This window comes from Ruditapes philippinarum, unplaced genomic scaffold, assembly GCF_026571515.1.
Source record: "Ruditapes philippinarum isolate M1 unplaced genomic scaffold, ASM2657151v2 ctg1639_1_1_1_1, whole genome shotgun sequence".
NCBI lineage: Eukaryota > Metazoa > Mollusca > Bivalvia > Venerida > Veneridae > Ruditapes > Ruditapes philippinarum.
Window position 1 is genome coordinate 1 of NW_026854004.1, and position 24,757 is coordinate 24,757.

The 24,757-nt window shown below is 33.6% G+C and overlaps 2 protein-coding genes across 4 annotated transcripts; both read left to right on the plus strand.

Moving 5' to 3' along the window:
• Positions 1 to 148: 148 nt before the first annotated feature.
• On the plus strand, positions 149 to 2,493 carry LOC132738652 (uncharacterized; the record flags this gene model as incomplete). The annotated part of the gene is given in 2 exon segments (XM_060726213.1): positions 149 to 1,389; positions 1,839 to 2,493. Coding segments are annotated over 2 exon segments (1,657 nt in total), but the record flags the coding sequence as incomplete, so codon positions are not given.
• Positions 2,494 to 6,219: 3,726 nt separating this feature from the next.
• Positions 6,220 to 23,228, plus strand: LOC132738653 (zinc finger and SCAN domain-containing protein 12-like). Of its 3 annotated transcripts, none has more exons than XM_060726214.1 (10): positions 6,220 to 6,331; positions 10,832 to 11,004; positions 11,393 to 11,521; positions 11,808 to 11,956; positions 13,573 to 13,867; positions 14,797 to 14,925; positions 15,278 to 15,409; positions 18,689 to 18,918; positions 19,259 to 19,342; positions 20,226 to 23,228. In XM_060726214.1, the coding sequence occupies exons 2-10, from the start codon at positions 10,851 to 10,853 to the stop codon at positions 20,904 to 20,906; spliced, it is 1,983 nt and encodes a 660-aa protein (XP_060582197.1). In that variant the 5' UTR covers positions 6,220 to 6,331; positions 10,832 to 10,850; the 3' UTR covers positions 20,907 to 23,228. The 3 variants fall into 3 exon arrangements, with proteins under 3 accessions (XP_060582197.1, XP_060582198.1, XP_060582199.1); XM_060726215.1 differs by lacking the exon at positions 6,220 to 6,331 and adding an exon at positions 6,477 to 6,630; XM_060726216.1 differs by lacking the exon at positions 6,220 to 6,331 and adding an exon at positions 6,506 to 6,662.
• The last annotated feature ends 1,529 nt before the right edge of the window (positions 23,229 to 24,757 follow it).

Here is a 24,757-nt window from a genome sequence, read left to right on the forward strand (position 1 = left end):
CAAAAATTTGTCTGTAAGCAAATAAAATTAGATTATACGCCACAGGCTCGCATAATATAATTTTATTCAACTCGTGCAATAAATTCAGTATTGAACTCACACTCATTTAATATCCTCTATATAGATTTTTTCTTTTGTTTGTACACAGATGGAATGTTGCGTTTAAAGGATTTCGTCACGAAGAAGATCTTGATCTTATTCATATACTTCCTCTCAGTGGAAGGGTGTACAATCCAGGCACTGATACATCGAAATGGTATGCCTACGACTTCCATTACTTGAACCAAGGTCCATACAACACATCAACAGACTTAATGAATGCATACATGTCCAACAATATCAGAAAGGTCAAGTTGGAAGCCGGATTTAGGAACACCCTATGGGATCGTGTCTTTCCGAAAAGGGACAGCAGCCTTCCACTACGCGACAATGCCGATATACATGGACCACGTACGTATTATCCAGCTGGGCCTAGGTATACAATAGAAGGCACGCACGTGAAATGGATGGGGTGGAGTTTTGATATTAGCGGGAGCCAAATTCGAGGACCGGCTTTGTTCAATATCAACTTTAAGGACGAGAGAATTATATATGAGTTGGCTGTAAATGATATCGCCTTAAACTACGCCATGGATTCACATGCTCAAAATAATATTATTTATGCAGATGCTACATATGGTATAATGGGCGGGGATTCGCCAACAACGATAATGCCCGGTGTAGACTGTCCGGAACATGCGACAATACTTAACACAACATTTTGGTGGCATACAACACAGACAGCGTATGATATGCGTTCAATTTGTATATTTGAAGCAGACGGACAGGATGCTTTATGGAGACATGCCGGGCATAACTTTGAGGCGGGATTGAGAAATAGGCATCTTATAGTCAGGTCACCTGTAGTCATAGGTAACTATGACTACACATTCGAATTCCATTTCTACCTTGACGGCAAAGTGTATACCCACGCCAAGGCCAGCGGTTATATACAATCCAGCTTCTGGGACGAGGGTAACCCGCACTCCCCCGATAACACCAGAGATGCATTCGGTTATAGGATAGGTGAATACATGACAGGTCCCATCCATGATCACATGTTTGGCTTTAAAGTAGATTTTGATCTTGTTGACAAGAATAATTCGTTCCAAATCGTAAAGTGGAAAGCTGGGCCAGTTCTTGAAGCGCTCAAAACTCAAAAACATGATATCACAAAAGCTCCAGAATATTTCATTTACAACGAAACACGTTATATTGAGTGGGAAAGGATTGAAAAAGAAATGGGAATACAGGATCCGAGTGAACAGCAATTTTGGTTGGTTATCAATGAACGAGAAAAGAACAAATGGGGTGTTGAAAGAGGGTACCAAATAGCACCATTAGCTACAGGTATGTCTGTTATGTTTTCATGATTGAGAAATGGACTCTTAAAGATGTTTGGCAATATACCCGGAATTTCTGATAATTAAAGTTAAATGCTATTTTATAAGCTACTGTACATTTATACGTAAGCATACGTACATAACCTAAACAACTTAAACTTATGAACATCTTATGGACATAATTATATTTCCATGTTTTCTATGGCGTGTATGCGGTCCATATTCTAAAATTCTTTCATTAGTTTTTAAACGGTAAGATTTATAAGATATATTCTCATGTTCAAATCAAGCGCATCAAAATTCTTTATTCTGATATTCCTTTGGCCAACTTTGGAATTTACTTTTTTGATGCCGAAGATGAAGGTAACACAAACATGTGTGTTTACCTCGACATCAGTGTATATAAACTACATAGACAATTCAATGTACAACTAGCACTCTTGAAATATATTTCAGGCGACCAGGCATTAAAGACTCATCCACTATTAAACGCACTTTCTTTCACGAAATTTCACTGTGCTGTGACGAAGCGCAAAGAAGAGGAGTCAACGTTGACGTCAATTTATGACGTCAATAGAATGGAGCATGCGCAAGAATATTTGGCAAAGCACATCGACGGAGAAAGCATCGTTGACGATGACATTGTTAACTGGGTTACAGTCGGATTTCTCCATGTCCCTACTACAGAAGATATGCCGATGACAGTGAAAGTTGAAACTGGTTTTATGTTAAGGCCGTTTAATTTTTTTGACAGGACCGCTTCCTTTGATATGCCGGAACATGCTGAGACAAAGGATGGGATAATAAGAGAGTCCGAACCTTCATATGAACAATGTTCCGAGCCCAAAAAAGAATATTGTCGTTTTTGTTAATTGTCAACTCTAAGTCATGTTTCTTTTAATCCTATACGAAGATGGTCGACAGTTTTAACTGATACTTGTTATTCATAGTGAGTAATACAAATAAAGTTATAACATACAGGTACATTTATAAATATATGTATATGTATAAATTCTGCTACAAAACATCAACATCTCAGTTATTTGAATATTTTTATTAAGCCCAATATTTAGTGGTAAAAATCTTAATATACTATTAAATTGAATATATGCTTAGTGACTTGTTTTGCCTTTGTCTGTGCTTATTATGTATTTATTCTGTCCCAGTATAGACATTGTTTAACAGGGGAAGAAAATGTGTTAACAGGCGGTCTGGGGAAGATCAGTCTGCAGAGCTAGGCCTCATATTTTTCTCATTTTGTAAGACTCCTGTCGACTTTGGTAAGTGTGATTGAGGTGGTACCAATTCCACTAGTATAATGGGTTTCTCTTTGGGTGCAATGACTGGCTATTTTACGCAGGAAGCAGTCAACTGGTGTATCTTAATTAAAGCGCATGTCTAGGTCCTCTAAATGGGATTTGACATGGACAGGAAAACATAAAATATTTATATGTAATTATTGCTTTTCATAATCAATTAAAGTTCGGAGCAAGGTTCTTCATTATTGTTATATTTAGTATAAATTGGCAATATATACATGTATAAATACATTGCATATGAAAAAAAATATTTACAAGATATGAAAAAGAGAAGTGTAAACGAAAAGAATGCTGAATAAGGTGAATTATCAAATTATTTTCAAAATGTGAAGAAAAAATATATTATTGTAACACCAATATCGGAATGGATTTTAATACACGATAACGTAATCATAATTGTAAGAGGTTTTTCTAGTACATAATGAAAATGATCCTAAAAGGAGAAGCCCCTGTGAGATTTTTGTATGTTGTTTAGAAAGCTTTTTTTCTTAAAGTCGTAAGCATGTCATTCTGGTATAACTCAAACTTTTTCTAACTATGAAAGATGTGTGATTTTCTTCATTAAAGGGAGGCAAATCTTAGGTACTATAAATAGTAAGATTATATACTCATAATAAGTTGTCCCTCGTGGCTGTTGTCACCTGTTCAGTGCGATGTGATATTCATATAACATTACACACATGTGATATTTATAATATCTGGTAAATAGAGTGTCATTTTATTTTATGTTGTTCACGTTACAGCTGTTCCAAATATTTAGGTCATTGTGCCTTACCTAGTTTACAAATGTTAGTAATGTCATCTCAAAGTAGAAATGTATGTTTAATTTTGCAAAAAAAAAATAGTTTAACCCATTATTTCATATAGACGTCTGTGCATGCCTTTTCACCCCCCCCCCATTGAGGCCTTAAAAAGTAGAAAAAAATGCCCTATTTAGACCCCAAACACTTGTTTTCGTTTAAGAGATGCTGTTGAAAAAGTAAACACTTTTCTGAAGCCGTACCCTATCAAAAAGCAGGGGCTGTCAGAGGGGTAATGTGCCCCCTTCTGCTGAGGGGTTTGAAGGGGGCAGCAGCCCTCATTGCCTAAAAGATTTTGGACTTGTGAGCTGCTTAAATTGGCTTTTAGATCAATCTTAAGGTAACGTGTAACCAACTCTGAAAGGCCTTTGCCATTGAGAAGTTGCAGCGCTTTGAAATCAGATTTGATGGAAAAAAATACGTATATTTGTAATATGCAAAAAAGGCGATCTTCATTGCTAAAGGGTTATTTTCCATTGACTGGTGATACTTAACGACCAGTTTGGACTCGTTTCTTCTTTTCATTTTCTTTTTTTTCTTCTTCTTTTTTCAGCGGGTTAGAAATTGCAGCTTCAGTGAAATGGTTGTTTTTTTATTGAAAATATCTAAAGTTTGTAATATATGAAGGGATTTCGTGTTATACACATGGAACATATACACATGAACACTTTTTATTTAAAATCACACATGCAAAAAATCAACCCAGTGTGTCTTTTCTGATAATTTTACAGGCGTCGAAACTAGCCCAATCAAGTGAAAATGTTGCCGTTTTTGGCTGGCTGCGATAGAAGCGCTCTGAAAGTAGCTATCATTATGACAGAAAATCAAGATCACTCTTTTATTAATTTCTTTATTCGCATCGTATTTTTCCCACAAGTTAGACTTTAAACTATCATTTGTAATATTTTTCTAATAAAATAATATATATTAATGCGGTAGGTGCATCGAAAAGGCATTTTATTGGCAGGCAAGACCAGAATGCACTATTTATAAAGCAATTAACATGAAAACATTAAATTTCTTATGAATGTAAGTGAGCCTTTATCTGAACTTATATCACTCACTGTTGGGTTCATGGACATAGAGTTATCATCTAAAATCGCATCGAAATGTTGGACTTCGTTTGATTTTAAATAACGGTTTCTGCGTGCCATTAGAAAGTGTTTATCCGATGCATTTATCGTATTGATAATGTTTCCATCTCGAGAAAATATTACAAATGAAAGTTTAATTAAGGCTTATGCTATACAAATGAAAGTTTAATTAAGGCTTATGCTACAGTTAAATAGACATATAGGCAGTTTGAAAACTGTGTAATACACTGTAGAGTTTGTTAAAACTTTGAATGAGCTTAAAATAGCAGAACATTTTAAAGTAATAGTATTATACGGAGCTATTACTTAGCAATGAGTATAAAGTTTCTTCTTAAGGAAACCATGTTGTCTTGCGCTAACGATGTACGCCAAACAGCGCGTTGTCGTGCGGCGTGTTGTCGCGATGTCACATTGTCGCTCGGCTCAAATCGAATGATTGACTGTTTGTACATATATAAGCCAAGGGACATCGCGACAACGCGCCGCAAAACAACGCGCCATTTAGCATGCTTCACTAGTGACAGGACGACTAGCGACAGGGCGACAGTGCGACAACGCCAAACTCCTTACAGTGATTACCTCCCTTGGCAGAATTGTAATCACTGCCTTCAAAGACGTCACATGATGATGAAAGTCACATGACGTAACGTCGAAATTCAAATGTAAATATCGACCGTTACAAAGAAAATCTAACGTTATTTTTCTCTTTCTGTTTTATTTTTTACTTTTAGTGCCTACGTTCCATATAGTTTATTAAAAAATTATCGAAAGTATACAAAATAACGGAAAATAAATTCAAAAGCTAAAAAATATAAAATATCAAAATATCGTCTCGGTAGAAAATAATCACATAATTTTTAAAATTATTTCTAAATATTCATATTATTTATTTATTTATTCATAAACATTGTTAAATAAATGAGAGAAAACTTATCTGATAGATAAAAGCAGTAGATAAAACAATTTTTGAAAAAATATAGTATATCAGAAATTCTGATATATTGGGACCTTGGTGGCAGAGATCGACGCCGAAGAATTAAGGGGAGATCACTGTGTGGAGATTGCGACAACGCACTGTTCAGCGCGTTTCGGTAGCGACAAGACGAAAAGGGGCTAAACGATATAAGTTGTGTTGTCGCTTTGGTTTAAAGCTCGATTGCGAAACAAGTTCTTGCTACTGATATTCCGCTTCCTGGAATCAATTAACCAGTACTGGTGTCATATGAAGAAACATGGTCGTGACCCGAGTAGGGCTCGAACCCATGTTCTCTGGGTTGAGAGGCAGACACCTTAACCACTAGACCACCGCTCCCTTCTCCCCACGTTCGACAACGCAACGCGCAATTTGCCAAAGTGTACCAAATCAGCCACCATAGATAATACGAGCTTGATCCTATGGCCATGGCTTTAATTAAAGTTAAATGTTTAAGCCTTGCTATGGTGTAACCCAAGTCTTTTATTAAATGAAAACTTATAATTTTAGCGAACATTTTCCCCAAATCGAGCGGCTAAATTAATGCCTCTTCCCAATAAAGAAAAAGAGAACCCGGGAACTCCGTAAGTCATGAGACATTCTTGCAACACTGTGAAACTCCGTGTTATAGTTATACTCCGTGGTCGATTGTTCACGTGACACAGTAAAAACAGAACAAGTCCGCATGCGCAAACGCGACAACGGAGACGAAGCGAAGCCATTTTGTCCATCAAATAATCTTCACGCTTTTTGGATAATATTGGTGAGATTCCATGTGTTTAAATAGCAAATTTATATTCGAACTGTTTCAGTGAAAGACATGCTTGAAAAACCTGCGAAAAAATAAGTCAAATTTCGTCATATTCAACCGTCTGCAATGACCGAGGTGTTCCGTTTTAAAGACAACTTTGGAACATCTTTGATTTCTCAGATTAAAACTGAAATGCCGAATATACTTGGTTCAGAAAACTTACTTTCGGTTTTGTGAACACTTAACTATGGGAAAATTTTCAAGTTTTACTCGTTTGGTATCCCTGGTTGTAGACCAGACTTCCTTTGAAGGTCAAATTTATTCTAGACCTAGACGATACACAGTAATAAATTAGCTGATTAGGCTACTGTACTGACTATACACTGTAGACTTTTAGAAATATGTCCGTTTCATAGATTTTTAAATTATTTCTTCAACTCTATACAAAATCACTCAGATAAATGACAGATTACTTCTAGGGGTAGGGGTTAGGATTTGAGCTGTATAGGTTTAGGATTTGAAAATATGGATTTTGCTGCAGTATAACAATTATAACTTGAATTCATCATTCTGTTCATTTTTAAAAAAATTGTTAACCAGTGATTTTTTTTACTTTTTTTGCAACAACCCATACCATGTGAATTTGTATGAGGATAATTTGTCAAATTGTGAAAAAAGGAAGTGGCTAGCCGTTCTATAGCCCAGGGCTCTCGATTGACACGGGGATCCGGGTTTTGACTCGTGAAAATCGGGAAATGCACATATTTGACACGTGATAAAATCTGCTCAAGAGTCAATTTTCCACATGGGATTTTCAGCTATGCAATAATAATTACCTTAAATCCACCCCTAATTATCTATCAAATCCTACATGTGTTCAAATCACACTCATAAAAAATGTCAACAGGCAGTATAAGATGTGTATAAAATGCTTTACACACGGCAATTGTTTATACCCTGTGCACTGAAGCGCGACAATTCAGTGGCTGCAATTTGACAGCGCTAAAAATAGCTCTACACAACTGATAAGAATTACATACTTGAGGTGTCAATTATTGATTGCTTCTGAAGGTTTATAATAGGTCTTTCATTTACTTGGAGTACCTGTGCATTTCTTATAAATATTCCTGGTACATTTTGGTATTTAAAATTAATATGATATAGCATACCAGTAAAGATATTTTTTTAGATTTTATACATTTAATCAGAAAAGCTGCTGCTTATTTTATTCTTTCACAGCAATTCATGTTTTTGTTTTATTTGTTTTTTGTTTTGTTTTTTAGGTGGTGGGGGTATAGACATTTATAATTAGGCATTTTTTTCTGTCAATTTAGACTTTGGAATCTCCAAAAATGACCTCCAATACAGTTATTTTTGTAACATAAAAATGATACATGTAGTCAAATGACACTAGAAAAAAATTATTTGACTCATGAAAATTTTAGCCAAAGAGTCTTTGACTCATGCAATTCTGACCCTACTGAGAGCCCTGCTATAGCCTAAATTTCTAGCCGTACGTGAGTCACTTACAACCATAGGTGTTTGGCGCGTTGATTGGTCGAATTAGTAACGATTCGCCACACTAACGATTCGCCACATAACGATTCGCCACAGAGTAATAACGATTCGCCACAGTTAAATAACGATTCGCCACAGTATGATTATAACGATGATTTTTTAGTAATCATCAAAAATTTTCCTTTTGTTTTAATAATTTGACAATGACAATAATTTAATAATGTTTCTTAATACAAGTAATATGAAGTTAAGGCCCCCATCGCGGATTTTCAATTTATCAAAGTAACATTATTACAGGAGTACATTAACAAGAAAGTAATTATATGTTGAAATAATTATTGAATTACTCATAAACATAATTATATGTCAATTAATATTAATATATAAATATATAGTTCATATATTATAATATATGGCAAATGTTTAAACAAAGTATTGCAAAAACATGTGTTCATACGAAAAGTGATTTACGATAATTGATTAAAGAACGCATATGTAAAACATTTGTCACACCTTTAATTTAAACAAGCCAATCACCTTAGGATTGTTGTAGAAATATTTAATTGACGCCGAAATAATCCTTTAATTATCTGACAATGTATTCAGATTTCAAAACAATGCGGCAATTAAGCTTATGTTTGTTTACAAATTAATTTGAGCGAGCCGATATATGCCGATTAAGAGGGTTTAAATAGCTTAAACACATACATAAAATAGTATACAAACGAAAAATAACGAAATCAGAATCATCTTTTAAGTTGAATTGATTTATGTCACATAAAACAGAAAGGCTGCCAAAAATGTTCTCGGCTAATTATCCATTGTTTAGTAGTCTTTGAGACCACATTTATTTCGTAGACCATATGCATCTATGACATTTGAAATTTTATTTCCAGTACATTATTAAATGACATTAAAACAATAATATAAATAAATAAAGATAAAATACCCACATAAATTTGTAGACATTTTTTTATCTATTTTTATAACTTTAGCCATTACAATTTAATACCTTCAAATTGATTCAATGTCTAGAAAAAGAAAGCTGTAGACGCAAACGGGATTAGTTAGCTTTCAAATCCTTTAGAATGCTGGAAAAATCTATCAAGATTTTTTTTCATGAAATTCAAAAGATGGTCAAATTCAAATTCCTTCCAAAAGTTCGCAATAATAATATTTATGTTGTATTGCGCTTTACACGTTCTGTTTGTATTCGTAAGAAGTTCTTCTAATTGTAGGTATGGCTATAACTTAAGTAGGCAATGAAAACATCTACTAGAAAAGACCTTAAAGGTAGTAGAAGGTATGACTTATCCATTTAAAAAATGTCATATTTAAAGATTGTCCGTGTACAAAACATTACAAACATAATGGCATTTAAATATATTCAGAAATTCAAAGACAAATTACAAGACAAACTAAATATACGTACACGTATATTTTTCCAGTTTATATAAATAACGAAGTTATAAAATGTGTTATGTAATTTTGTTAATAAAATATTTGGTTTTCGTGTGTTTTATTCAATAAAATGTGTATTTAGTGTAATTAATTTATGTAATTAACAAATGAAATATAAAATGGAAAAAAGTTTTCCATCAACAGTTTGAAAACAGATGTGAAAAAAATTTGTATTTGAACACGTGGCGAATCGTTATTTAACTGTGGCGAATCGTTATTACTCTGTGTCGAATCGTTATGAGGCGAATCGTTAGTGTGGCGAATCGTTACATTACCGATTGGTCACTACCCCCGCACTCACCCCCACATCCACTCTACAGCCCTCCTACCTCTCAAAACCATGTAAAATACAGTATTTTTCATTTGAAACATGTTTTAATATTTGGCTCATGCTTTTAATTCAATTACCTTCATGTCCTACAAAAAATAAAAAATTGATACATCAGGGTTCCAGATAAGATGCGTATACGCGTAAATTACGCATGGAAATAACACGTTTACGCATTCAAAACAAAATTTAAGCGTATGAAAACGCACACAAAATTCAGGTTACGCATTGAGCAACATTTCTTTCGCGTAAACGTAACCGAAAGTAAACTCGGTGATTATCTTATCAAATTCAAAATTTTGAACAAAACCCAGCGGTCAGGTCTCTGTCGAGTTACACTTGCGGTGACTTTGAGATTACACATCTTCTGAAAACTTGAAATGATCGTAATGACAGCTTAATTTCCTTTAAGAGTAATCAAATCCTTACCATTTGGTACCAAGATATTGAAAATTGGTGAAAAAATGTTGAAGTTATGGAGTTCATATTAAGATGAGTGCTGAAAATTGAGCGGCGAGTTACATACCTTTACTAAATATATATGTATCAATTTATTGTTTTTTGTAGGACATGAAGGTAATTGAATTAAAAGCATAAGCCAAATATTAAAACATGTTTCAAATGAAAAATACTGTATTTTACATGGTTTTGAGAGGTGAAATTGCTAATTTGGGAAGTAAAAAAGTAGGTTTAACTTTAAGTTCAGATTTTTGGGAAAACTGCATGATTTTAAAGAAAATTTCAATTGGGAAGAGGCCCTTTTTCGAAGTCTGTTATATAAGCAGAAAAATCACTGGGTACTGAAAAGCAATCCTGCTAATTGTGAATTTTTTACACATTTTTGTGAATATTTTATGTTTTTCTGGCATTGTGAAGAGACCTTATTTCCGGGTCAAAATCAACCGAAAAAATCACTGTTAACTGTTAGATTCTTCGAGGTCTTTCCTATGGCTGCTTCTTGGGTTTCATAACCACCTACATGGATTGTAAAAGTCTGAAGAGAATCTCACTACTAGTGGGATTCAACCTCATGGCTCCTATTTGGTGTCCAATGCTCTACCCTTACACCACTCTTCCCAAAACTGGGCAAAATGCCTTATAAAGAGGGGCATTAGCTTTTAATTGCAGCACCCAAAAATGGCAGGGAAAAAAAATTTGAATATGCATGCAAACAGATAATTAATTGACTTGAATTTTTGATTCAGGTTCCAAGACTTGGTTACCATGGAGACGGAAAGTTTGGAGACCATTCATTTATCATTGGATGATTTTGAAGGGGACTCGAATGAGCCTTACCTTGTAACAGTTGGGGTAACATCTGAGCAAGAGTCTGCCATGGAAGCTTTCTTTCAAATAAATAGTTGGCAGCTCATTAAAGGTAAGTTCATAGTGATTAATATAAAGTTCAGAGAGCATTATTATAGCATGAAAACAATTTCCTGTATTATAAGTCATTTACCTTTTTCTGTTTGTCTTGAGAATGGCATTTTTTGTATTAGGGGCATAATTTAAAACATTTATTGTATTAAACAGAGAGAAATCAATTTCTTAATGATTAATCTTTGTAACCATGTTTTGATTTTTTAAAAAATGTTTCCTTGTTGTTTGCAGTTAATAACACTCTGACTCATTACCACAAATTCTTTAAAAAGGATTGAATTTTATCATTTGACGTTCTTATTGGGGCAAATATAAAACTGGAAACACTCAATGATAATATTCAAGTTTATGAAACTAATGTAACACAATATTTTTATATTGATTAGAGTGTAAAAGTGAGAATATAAACGAGGATGGAAGTCAGGAATTGACGATACATGTGACAGGTGAACAAGAGGCTGCCCTTCATGCTTTCTTCCAGATCAATTGTTGGGATGTATCTTGCAGGAAACAGGGTAAATATTGTTGAAACTATCTCATATGAAATATTTGTTAATCTTGTAAATAATTTTGATCGCTTAGCCACATGCCTTTAAGATTATCTTGATAGATATAAAGTACAAATAAAAGCATCTTTTTCTCTGTTTATAATAACATATGATATATATATATATATATATATATCATAAGTTTACTTTTTTCAGCAAATCTTTAAAATCTTTGTTCTAAAAGTAATCTTCTGTCAAGTTCAGAGACTTCACAAATGACCTAATAAGTTTTCTATTCATTTATTTGAAACAGAACCAGTTGATGAACCGACGGTAACTGTAAGTAATGATAATATTGCTGATGACGGGACTATGGAAACTATGGAGGAACACACTGAAATACAACATGAAGATGAGTTAGAAGGGAGTGTGCAGACTCTACAGACAATGGAGAATCCAGAGGTATTAAAATTTTGACTTAATTTCAGATTACAGTTTCCTCTCTGCTGCAGTTTAGATTTTTACTGTAGTTGCTAACTCTTTACTCCCTTAGCCTGTTGAATGTATGTAATGGATTTGCCCTGTTTTTGAATTTGGAACAGTTCATTTTAACTCATTCAGCCCAGATGTGTGTCTCCCATTAATCTTCTACTGATAACTGATAAGCATTAATTAATCAAACTCCTGTTTACTGTATTGATATTATCTAATTTCTAATATCAATCTCATATCTCTGAGAGATATTCAACACTAGCCAAACAGATATCAATATGGAGTATGTTGTTGTAATTCAAGTAGGTATGTTATCTTGAAGACCTTTAGGCCAGAATGATAAATGTCAAAGCATTTGAACAATAAACTGTTCATTAATATACTATAACACAAAATGAATTAATATCTTTTATAAATTCCATACATTTGTTGGCTATATACATGTAATATCTACATATGTTAACAACAGTGTAATTTCCATCACCATGATGACATGTTGGGCATATAAATGTATAAAAGGGGATGAAATTGAATGGATTAATTTATTTACATATTTTCACATGACATGAAATAACTTATAAACTGTCATACAAATATGTACAAAATATATTGAATATTTATACTATTTATGTGTATTTTTTGTTGTTGATTGTGTTTAAAGTATTTTAGAATAATTAATATTCATTAGTTATTTTGCTGACTTCACATATTCTGCTGCTTTAAATTGTGATTTGATGTATACAAAGTTGATATATTAATTATTTTAAAATTCAAATTACTCTGCAGTATATCAAAACTGATTTCACATTCTGAACAAACACTTTTCTCATTGCCTGTATGAAACATAAAAAGCCAGTTTTCTCCATTCATATATGCATGCTTGTCTTGCTTTAGTGGTAAAGGCTAATAATAAAATCACTTCTGGTTTCCAGTCGTATAAAGGGTTGTATTGTTTCATTTGAGTCAGCTCTCCAACTAGCTAAATGAAAACTAGTGTTTCTTACCAGATGCTAACTAATGTCTGAAACAATGCATGTAAAAGGCATTCCTTCGCCCGTAAAGCATGTTACCTTTTCATGTGATTATAACGACTTAAAACATAAAAACCAGTAAAAACAGAAAATTAGTTTAAAAGATGTCAAATGTTAACTTACTATTTTAATTAATTATTTATTTGCTTAAAGGAAGACATATTTTTGATGAAGCTAAGTATATATCAGGTTCAACCCAGATTAATTTGATTATTTGTACAGTAGAAGTCTTTAAATAGAAAAGATCAAGAACTTAAGAGAAGAAGAAAAAAATCTGCATTTGTACAATGTGTATTGAAACATTTTCATGTGTTCAACTCAAACTGGTGGTTTGATGTACTAAATTTATAATTTGAAGATGATAAATGATGTGACATGTGTGTTACTGAGGGACAAATGATTATTTTTTTTATTGAATCATTAAAGATCAACACTGGTCTCTCCTACTTCAATATTGTGTCCTAATTTTAATGCTAGAGTAGCCATTCATCACATGAAGCATTTGCTATAGATTTAGGTGAGGACATCTATAACTTGTATAAATATATCTATCAGGTAACACATGAGACAACAGTTGAGGAAGTTTCTGGTCTACAAATGATCAAAGTGAGTACAACTGACACAGATGGTAAACCACAGGTTATTACTGTGTTTGCCGAGGGTGGTGGCACTAGAGAAATACCCTCCTCTCTTCTCACAGATTTGGGCGGGACCGGAGAAGGTGGGCAGGATATGCCACATGTAATTATCCAAGAGATTACACTGCCAGAGGGGATGACTCTAGATCAGGGACTAGTTATAGCTAACCCTGGAATGAATGTGGTGAAGAGAATAACTCCAAGAGGAAGTAGTAAGTTACTTCAACAACTTTAAACTATGTTATCTATTTCTCACTTAACATCATCAGTGATTTTCAAATTTTAATCTGTGTTTTTTTTTTATCTGAAATTCATGTATAAAAAAATGATGCGATTAGATTTTAGCAGCCATATGAAGTTCATAATTGTGATTTCTCTCTTTCAAATATTATTAAACAGTGTGAAGCTTTTTACTTTTACGATTTCAATCAAAATGTTACACATTCCTGTTATAAGAGGCAATATCTTTCCCCTCATCACTGTCAAGTTAGAATCCTTACGGGTACTTACCAGTATGATGAGTACTTCATGTGAGAAAGTTGTGCCACTAACTAATTCTACTTTACATTAAAGACAGGGCTCTCGTTAGCATTTTGAGACTGGGGCCAGGGTCCATGCAAGTGGGGAATTTGCATGATTTTCAAATATTTTTTATTCAAGGGGGAACTTTTTTTTTTGTAAGACTTGAAATTATGCGACATTTTGGAATGCTAAAAACTGTCCGGAATGTCTTAATTATATATACGTACTGATTTCCGGTTGCCGTTCGCGGAACATATATTGGCCAATTGGCGTTTTCTATGCCCGTTAAATATTAATTTCAAGGGGGATTTTTTTCGGTTTTAGGGGGGGAAAAACACACTTTTTTGGTGGGGGAATGGGGCCGATATTTGGCCCCAAATTTTACCAAATGAGAGCCCTGAAAGATATCCACTTGTACATGAAATAATGCAGACAAAGACATGTGAAGTCTTGTTTCATCATTAAAACTGTCAATGTCAGTGTGACATCAATTTAAACCTAACCAAAAACCAAGAACACAAGTACTTTCTTGGAAACACTCTGATAGCTCCATGCTCTATTACTTACTTTATTACTTGCATACAGAATAAAATCTACATCGCTGTTTTCTATTTTTCAGTTCGACCCGGGGATAAAGTACATAAATGTCATGTATGTGGTAAAGTGTTCAAACAACTTCAGAGTTTCAATGGTCACTACCAGTCACATTTTGGTGCCAAACCATTTAAATGTGACATCTGTGATAAAGGTAAGGTTGAAAGTTAAACTTTCATAATCTTTACTATTTTGTTGTACATTTGATTTTAACTAACTGAATATAAAGCATGCTGTGAAATGGCTTTCAACTGGAGTTCATTTAGAATTTACATTATGGCATTTTGAAACATGTAATTTATATAAGTAGTTTATTGTCATTTGTCAAAGAAATGTGTACTATGTGAGGTAACTACCACTATATTTGAGTTGGATTCACTTAAATTGGTCTGGCTTAAAAGAATAATGATATTTTAAGAAAACTGAAATAGTAGAGTTCACTCTATATAAATGGTATTAAAGTGGTCAACAATATGGGTTGAATATTTATTTTTGTCACTTTACAGGTTTTACGTTGAAGGCAGCTTTAATGTCTCATCATACTATACATACTGGAGCTAAACCATTTACATGTTCACTATGCAATAAAGGTTTCCGACGAAAAGATGACATGGTGTGTCATCTAAGGACTCATACAGGTAAGAACTATCATTACACAGAGCAACTCTTTATCTTTACAATATGAAAGCATGATATGAGGCGCGTCACGACAAAACCAACATAGTGCGTTTGCAACCAGCATGGATCCAGACCAGCCTGCGCATCCGCGCAGTCTGATCAGGATCCTTGGGGACGCACAGGCTGGTCTGGATCATGCTGGTTGCAAACCACTATGTTGGTTTTGTCATGACGCGGCTCATATTTGTTAAATCATGATTGGGTTTATCACAATGTATATTTAGATATTAAAGTGAATTTGAAAGATATATAATACTGTCTGTAAACATCCATGGCAAACATTTTATATATCTTACTTTTTCCTTATTCAAATATATTTACCCTAACTTTGTTAATTTTTTAATAATTTAATTTTTCTATAGGCAGTAGTCAACTATGAAGCTATAATGTAAAAAGTTTGTTTGTAGCTTGGATATGAAGTTATAATGTAAAAAGTTTGTTTGTAGCCTGGATATGAAGTTATAATGTAAAGTTTGTTTGCAGCCTGGATAATGAAGTTATAATGTAAAAAGTTTGTTTGTAGCTTGGATAATGAAGTTATAATGTAAAGTTTGTTTGCAGCCTGGATAATGAAGTTATAATGTAAAAAGTTTGTTTGCAGCCTGGATAATGAAGTTATAATGTAAAAAGTTTGTTTGTAGCCTGGATATGAAGTTATAATGTAAAGTTTGTTTGTAGCCTGGATATGAAGTTATAATGTAAAAAGTTTGTTTGTAGCCTGAATATGAAGTTATAATGTAAAATGTTTGTATGAAGTTATAATACAGTGCATGAAATTCATACATTTCAATGTATTGCCTAGTATATTTATTAGTCCCCTACCGGTTTAACCGGAGGGGACTTTAGGTTTACCCTCCGTCCGTCTGTCTGTCCATCCGTCAGTCCGTTCTTCCACAAATCTGGATCCTGCGATAACGCAAAAAGTACTGAAAATATTTTTATGAAACTCGATATATGGATAGATAGCAGTATGGAGATTATGCACGTCTTTTTTTTATGCCCCCACAGAGTGGGAGCATATAGCGTTGCACTTGTCCGTCCGAGTGTCCCGAAATCTTGTGAACGCAACTCCTCTTAAACCGGATGGCAGATTTTGCTTAAACTTACAAGGATGAACAACCTTAATGTGTAGATGGTAGTAAAGGAAGGAATTTTCGCTGCGACCAAATTTAACAGAATTATGGCCCTTTGTTGATTTTTTCACTAGATACTATGTAGAAATTTTGTGAACGCAACTCCTCTTAAACCGCATAGCAGATTTTGCTTAAACTTACAGGGATGAACAACCTTAATGTGTAGATGGTAGTAAAGGAAGGAATTTTTGCTGCGACCAAATTTAACAGAATTATGGCCCTTTGTTGATTTTTTCACTATATACTATGAAGAAATTTTGTGAACGCAACTCCTCTTAAACCGCATGGCAGATTTTGCTTAAACTTACAGGGATGAACAACCTTAATGTGTAGATGGTAGTAAAGGAAGGAATTTTTGCTGCGACCAAAGTTAACAGAATTATGGCCCTTTGTTGCTTTTTTCACTATATACTATGTAGAAATTTTGTGAATGCAACTCCTCTTAAACAGCATGGCAGATTTTGCTTAAACTTACAGGGATTAACAACCTTAAGGTGAAGATGGTAGTAAAGGAAGGAATTTTCGCTGCGACCAAATTTTACAGAATTATGGCCCTTTGTTGATTTTTTCACTATATACTATATAGAAATTTTGTGAATGCAACTCCTCTTAAACCGGATGGCAGATTTCGCTTAAACTTCCAAGGATGAACAACCTTTATGTGTAGATGGCAGTAAAGGAAGGAATTTTCGCTGCAACCAAATTTAACAGAATTATGGCCCTTTGTTGTTTTTTTCATTATATACTATGTAGAAATTTTGTGAACGCAACTCCGGATGGCAGATTTTGCTTAAACTGCCAGGGATTAACAACCTTATGTGTAGATGGTAGTAAAGGTAGGAATTTTTGCTGCGACCAAATTTAACAGAATTATGGCCCTTTGTTGATTTTTAGTTTTCAACTTGTGGCACATGTAGTCCAAAAAATATTTGACCTAGAGTCATAAGATTGACAGAACAGTGGCGTGTGGGGGCATCCGTGTCCTATGGACACATTTCTAGTTTCTTCCTATGTTGAAAATTCTGGTTGCTATGGCAACAAATAGGCAGAAAATAGTGCAAATTTAACACATAAACTGGATCCAGTGATAACTCAAAAAGTACTGATATTATTTTTATGAAACTTGAAATATGGGTAGATGGCAGTCTGGAAATTATGCACATCTTTTTCTTTTCTTCCTTTGTTGAAAATTATGGTTGCTATGGCAACAAATAGTCTGAAAATATGGCAAATTTAACACATAAACTGGATCCAGTGATAACTCAAAAAGTACTGAAAATATTTTTTTGAAACTTGAAATATGGGTAGATGGCAGTCTGGAGATTATGCACATCTTTTTCTTTACTTCCTATGTTGAAAAATCTGGTTGCTATGGCAACAAATAGCCTGAATTTCAAGATTTCTGATTCAAATTTTTCAGCTTTTTCACTATAAGTTCTTTATTTCTTATGGTGTTTACTTCAAACTTTAGATATAAGTTTCTGTTCATCAACCACATCATATGTGACAAGGTTTACAACTCTAGCACAAAAATTATCAGTATTACCTCCCTTGAACTTAGAATTTTTATGAAAAAAATGTTGTCTTTTTTAAACAACTTCTTTATTTCCTAATGTATCTACTTCAAACTTCATATATATGTTTCTTATTATCACTCAACATTTTTGAGAAGGTTAAATACTCTAGCAAGACTATTTCCAGAATTATGTCCCCCTTGAACTTAGATTTTTTTCGAGAAATTGGTATTTTTCACTCCAACTTCTTCATTCCTTATAGGATTTACTTTAAAATCCCACATTATAATAATAGACATGGTTGTATAAACATAATTTCCTTACTAGGCAGGGAAACTTAACACATTACTGTGATATAGAAAACTTAGAACTCAAAAGATTTAAGTTCATTCATGTCATGCATTCACTGGTAAAATTGAATGTTGCTGGGGTTCTAACCGGTAGGGGACTTATGGATTGTTTGCAATACTATGATAATTGCTTGTTTTATATGCTAACAATCATAGACATAGTTAACATTGTTTAATTGGTATATTTAAAGTAAAATCATGTAACCGTCGTGTTAAAATCTGTGTTTTGTAATTTATTTCAGGAGAAAAACCCTATGAGTGTGATATTTGTGGGAAGAAGTTCAAATATCGTAATCAGATTCCTAAACATAGACGAGCCCACACTGGGGAAAAACCATACGAGTGCACAACCTGTGACAAGAAATTTACCTCCAATATACATTTGTCTAGACACATACGTACCCACACTGGAGAACGTCCTTATAAGTGTACTTATTGTGAAAAAGCCTTCACACAGTATGGACATCTTCAGGTAAGTTTAAAAAAAGATAGTGCTGGTAGTATTTTCTGCATTTTATTCTACACCACTACGAACCCACAGTTAAACCATTTAGACATGAATGCTTAGTATCTATGTTTGGCTATTTTGCAATGAATGAAACAAACTTTTTTGTTTGTTATGAATTTACTTTAAAATGGAACAAATGATACACATGATTTAGATCATAAATAAACCAAATCCTTTTGCTTATAAATGAATCAATGTTTTTTGCTTTCAATTATAATAAATGATATAAATGATATAGCTCATAAATGGAATAAAGCTTCACAAAATGTGTATGATTTAAACATGTTCATCATTGTATATACAGGCTCATACTCGTATCCACACGGATGAAAGACCATTTCCTTGTGATGTATGTGGACGTAGATTTAGAGAGAAGAAAGTCATGAAGGTAAATAAATTCATGGTGACTTACTATTTTTTATTGCTTGAAGAAGGCCTTTGGTTAAAGTTTTGTGTGAAATATCATGTGCAACTCAATACCTTATCAGCTACTCAAATTATTTGCTTGTTACATCATGGCTTTAAGATCATAATTCAAATTGGATATCACTATCAAAGGTCCATTACTCTGGCACAGATTTTAAATGAATCATGGCTTTTAGTAAACTTTCTAATGGAAGGTTTGCGTACAACATCAATCTTCAAATCTACTGATTGTTTTCACTTGAAACTTAATGCAATCATGTCTTTGGTATGAAATTTGAAGGTCACTTTCCATGATTGTTAACATAGAAAGTACTTGTAAATGCAACATTAGTCTTTAAAACTACTGATGGTTTTCACTTCAAGCTTAACTTATGCCATTTGGCTTTTAATTGAAGATTAAAATCCAGGCATTGACTTTGACTGAATTATGGCCCATTGTGAAGCACAGTCATTTTTTACAACTATTGAAGGTACATGTATTCATTTAAAGCTTCACCACACGATTTTTTGTGATCATAATCAAACGTCACTATACATGACCAAAAACACAGGAATGAATTTTGACTTGAATACATTTTAGTACTTTGTAAGCTTAGAAAATTTCTCTAGTTTTCAAAACTACTAAAGTTATTCACTTGAATCTTCACACATAAATCATAATTATAGGTCACATTTCATGACTCATAATTGTGTTGTGTGCATGTAATTTGAATGAAAACTTTCTCTTTGGTTATTATAACATTACCCAGGTTCTTGTTTTACTATCTGCCTTATGATACCTCTTGTTCTACTTTTTTCCCTGCATTTTAAGTCAGACTTTCAATATTTCTTTTTTACCTACACAGCGTCATGAGCTTTTACACACAACAGAACGGAAGTTCAAGTGTGATGTTTGTGGTCGTGGATTCTTGCGGCAGAGTAACCTTGATCTACACGCTGTCATGCATCAGAAAGGTCCTAAGGAAGGAGGGTTGAGAAGGGGACGACCAAAACCAAAGAAAAAACAGCCAGATGCTGAGATGAGAGAATTTGTAGCGAACGTTTTATCTACAGTTAAGAAAGTGGACTCTGGTATGCAGACAGATTCTTATGTGAATGGTATACCGGAGAGTACAGATAGTGTATCAGGGGCAGATAATCTGTCAGCGTTTGTTAATTTTGCTGTAGAGCAGGATAACAAAGCTGGAAGAGTACAGAATCTGGCCGAGTTAGATAATGTGAGTGAACAGCAATATACATTAGTGATGCAGGATGACGGTAGTGGAGGTTATCTTATATCTAACTATGATGGTGAGGGTATTCCCGAGGAGATTGTAAATACTTTACCTTCAGAGCAGATTGAAGTATCTTCAGGAAGTAATAATGTAGGAGGTGCTGGGGAAGGAAGGGTTATTAAAGTTGAAGTAGGCTCAGAAATGATTGAAAAAGTAGTTTATTCAAATACAGTGACTGGAAATACGAAAGTAAGTGGAGAAGTGGAATTAAAAAATGATGGTAATGTATCACAGGAAAATGTTCTGGTTTAAGAAGTAAGGGAAAAAAATCAGAGCAAAGGGAGATTATTTCCAGGTGGTTTTAACAGATCAAGGGCAAAAACTTGTCCATGTACTGCATGTTTTACATGATTACCTCCCTCCCTGTAATCTGAATCAGTATTTGAAATTCACATTATGTTTTAGTAATGTAAATATCGAATTGTAAACTTTGTTTGGACTGTTGCTGGGTTGTTATGGTTACATTTTTATTTTTTTCCTGACTTCACTGCCAATTTGTGTTTTTCTTTTATACAATATTATACAATATATTTATTGATTCGTGAGCCACCAGCCTGAATCAATATATATCTATACAGCAATAAATACTAAATTGAAGTTTTTGTTTGATAATTGTAAAACAGTACTGTAATGAATTATTCAACCAAATATAATTTTTTCTGTAACATAGGTTATAAATCTATAGTCATAATATTTTAGTCTTTTTTATGCCACGGCAGCATCTGCGATGCGGTGGCATATAGGGATTCACCTGTTGTGTGTGTGTGTGTGTTCTATAGATTGTATTGAAAAATTTTCTTGTGAAAAACCACTAGTCCAATTTCAACCAAACTTGGCAGGATTGATCCTTGGGTGAAGGGCTTCCAAAGTTGTTCAAAGAATTTCGTTTCATGCAGAAATCTGGTTGCGCTATGGCAACCAATAGCAATTATAAGAATAAATTTAAAAAATCTTGTAAAGACCCAACATGTCTAGAGCTTAGATATTTTGCATAAGGCATTGTCTGGTAGACCTTTACCCAGATTGTTCATAGCCCTGGGGTCAAAATCGGCCCCTCCGCAGGGGTCATTGATTTTCACTATATGTACATTTAGTAAAAACTTAAAAATACCTTCTCGTAAAGACCCAAAAGGCCTAGAGCTTAGATATTTTGCATAAGGCATTGTCTGGTAGACCCTTACCAAGAATGTTCAAATTATAGCCCTGGGGTCAAAATCGGCCCCGCCACGGGGGTCATTGATTTTCACTATTTGTACATTTAGTAAAAACTTAAAAATACCTTCTTGTAAAGACCCAAAAGGCCTAGAGCTTAGATATTTTGCATAAGGCATTGTCTGGTAGACCCTTACCAAGAATGTTCAAATTAAAGCCCTGGGGTCAAAATCGGCCCCGCCCCGGGGTCATTGTTTTTCACTTTATGTACATATAGTAAAAACTTAAAATACCTTCTTGTAAAGACCCAAAAGGCTTAGCACTAAGATATTTTGCATAAGGCATCGTCTGGTAGACCTCTACCCAGATTATTCAAATTATAGCCCTGGGGTCAAAATCGGGCCCGCCCGGGGGGTCATTGGTTTTCCTTTTATGTATATCATAGTGAGTAAAAACTTAAAGTAAAAACTTTAAAAAAAATCTTCAAAAAAAATTCTTCTATCAATTGACAAATGCAAGAGGTTAGATATTTTGCATGAAACATTGTGTAGTGAAGCTCTAGCAAGATTGTTCAAATTATAGCCCTGGGGTCAAAATTTCCCCCGCCATGGGGGTAATTGATTTTCAATAAATATGTATTATAAGAAAAAATCTAAAAAACTTATTGTCTAAAGGTACAAGGCTTAGTGTTGTATTTATGCGGTGGCAAAGCATTTTTCTCAAATGCAATCTTGTTAAACTTTAAGACTGATTTTTATTTTTGTTCCTCTAAACAAATTTGTATGTATATTGTAAGGTTTAATTATTACTTTTGTATATTTTTGGGTATGTTTAAAAAAATTCATTAACTTATTTTTGTATTTCCCATTATTTAAAATTAGGGACAAATCATTTACATGTTTGTCTGCAGAAAACTTTATTCAGGACCATAACTACTTTGTTGTTAGATCAGATAGAGCCTTCATTATAGAACACAAAGCTTATTTTAGCATCGGAGCTGGACTTTTAATTGATAACTGCATGTATCAAGAAATTTTTTGCTGCTTAACATATTTTCAGGTAAATTAAACATATACTGTGAGGTGTAACTATATTTGAAAGGCATTTTTATGTACTAAATCAGTAAATGTCTACATTGCCTGATTAGAAGTTAACTAATTACAACTGTAATTGATAAAAAAACGTTTTATTACAGAAATTTCTTTATTTATTTTAGTGAAACAATGTATAGTCAAGTTTGTTATGAAATAATTGAGTTTTGTGTTCTAAACATTGTATTTCATAGAAAACTTTCTTGTTGAAGTAAGTACTAAGTATTCTTTTGTTGCTATTATATTCTGCTCAATATTTGTTACCTTTAGCTCTTTTTCATTGTTCTAATATTCTATATGAATGAAATATATGCAATTTAAAATGAAGCCAGTTTGCTTGTTTTATTTTATCTTTCATTGAAATAATAAAGGATACTTGCAGTGAAATGTTATGCAGTTACATAAGTAGTCTTTGATGTCATATTTCAGTGAATAATGAAATTCTGTATCCTAATGTGTTTAAAGGTAACTATAACAGTTGATGCAAACAAAAGACAGATATCTAATATTTTTATTGTCCTCGTCATATGATGCCAAAGTGTCGAGGGCATCCCAAACAGCATCTTATAATTTTATTTTATATTTAATTATTGATTGTATACAATGACGTGAAACAAAAATAGAAAATACATGTATATAGTAAATTAAATGTTAACAAATTTGATATCTAAATGGCCGTAAAACATTTAACTATACTCATGATGATATTACTCAATATTGCTCTAGTGTTTTATTTATTCACTAAAAGTACATTTGATCAAAACCAGTATTTATTACATGTATATTATATGTACACAAACACAACTTGACCCAAACAAAATTCATAATTTATATTCTAATATGAGCTGGAATGATGTTGCTGACGTCACGCTATTACGTTATGGTTGAAAATATAGTTTAAATTGGAGGAATTATATAATAAAAGAATCATTGTAGGAATAAATAGGTACTGTGATCTGTTCTTATGGTTTTTAGCTCACATGAGCACAACGAGCTCCTGGTGAGCTATTGTGATCCCCCAACGTCCGTTCGTCGTGCGTCGTCAACAATTTCTTTTAACAACATCATCTCTAAAACCAATAACTGCACAGTAACCAAACTACGGGAATGATCCTTGAGTGGTCTCCTGCCAGAGTTGTTCAAATGGTTCCGGTCTGTTGCATAAGTAGGTCGGGCCAGAAAAGGAGTTTCAAAAATGCAAACTTGAAAATCTTGTCTGAAAGTACAAGGCCCAGAGCTTTGATATTAATTTTGGTGTATGATATGATCTTTAGGTCCTCTACCAAAGATATTCAGATTTTGTCCCTAGTGTCAAAAGTGGCACTGCCCGGGAGGTGTTATAGGTTTTCCTTATATGTACATAGTAAATCTTTTTAAAATCTTCTCTGAATTTACAAAGGCTAGAGGTAAGACATTTGGCATAAAGCATTGTGTATTGGAACTCTACCATCATAATTCAAATTATAGCCCTGGTCAAAATTTGCTCCGTCCCAGGGTCATAGTTTTTCCTTACATGTATATAGTAAAGTCTTAAAAAACTTCTTGTCTGATGATACAATGCTGAGAGGTAAGATATTTGGTATATGATATCATCTGTAGGTCCTGTATCAGTTGTACAAAGTTTTCCCCTTTTGTTAAAATTGGCCCTTACACAAATAACAGGATGTCTCCAGGTGAGCGCTTTGGGGCTAATGGCCCGCTCATTTCCTAGAATTGAGTGTATTTGACAATTTATAGCGAAATGAGAGACAGGCCTTGTAAATCCAACTCGAGTCAAACTAAGACACTTTTATGATAATCCTATTTGAATAATGACAAAGGATACAGGAAATAATATTTTCCATTATCATTCTATCTAAT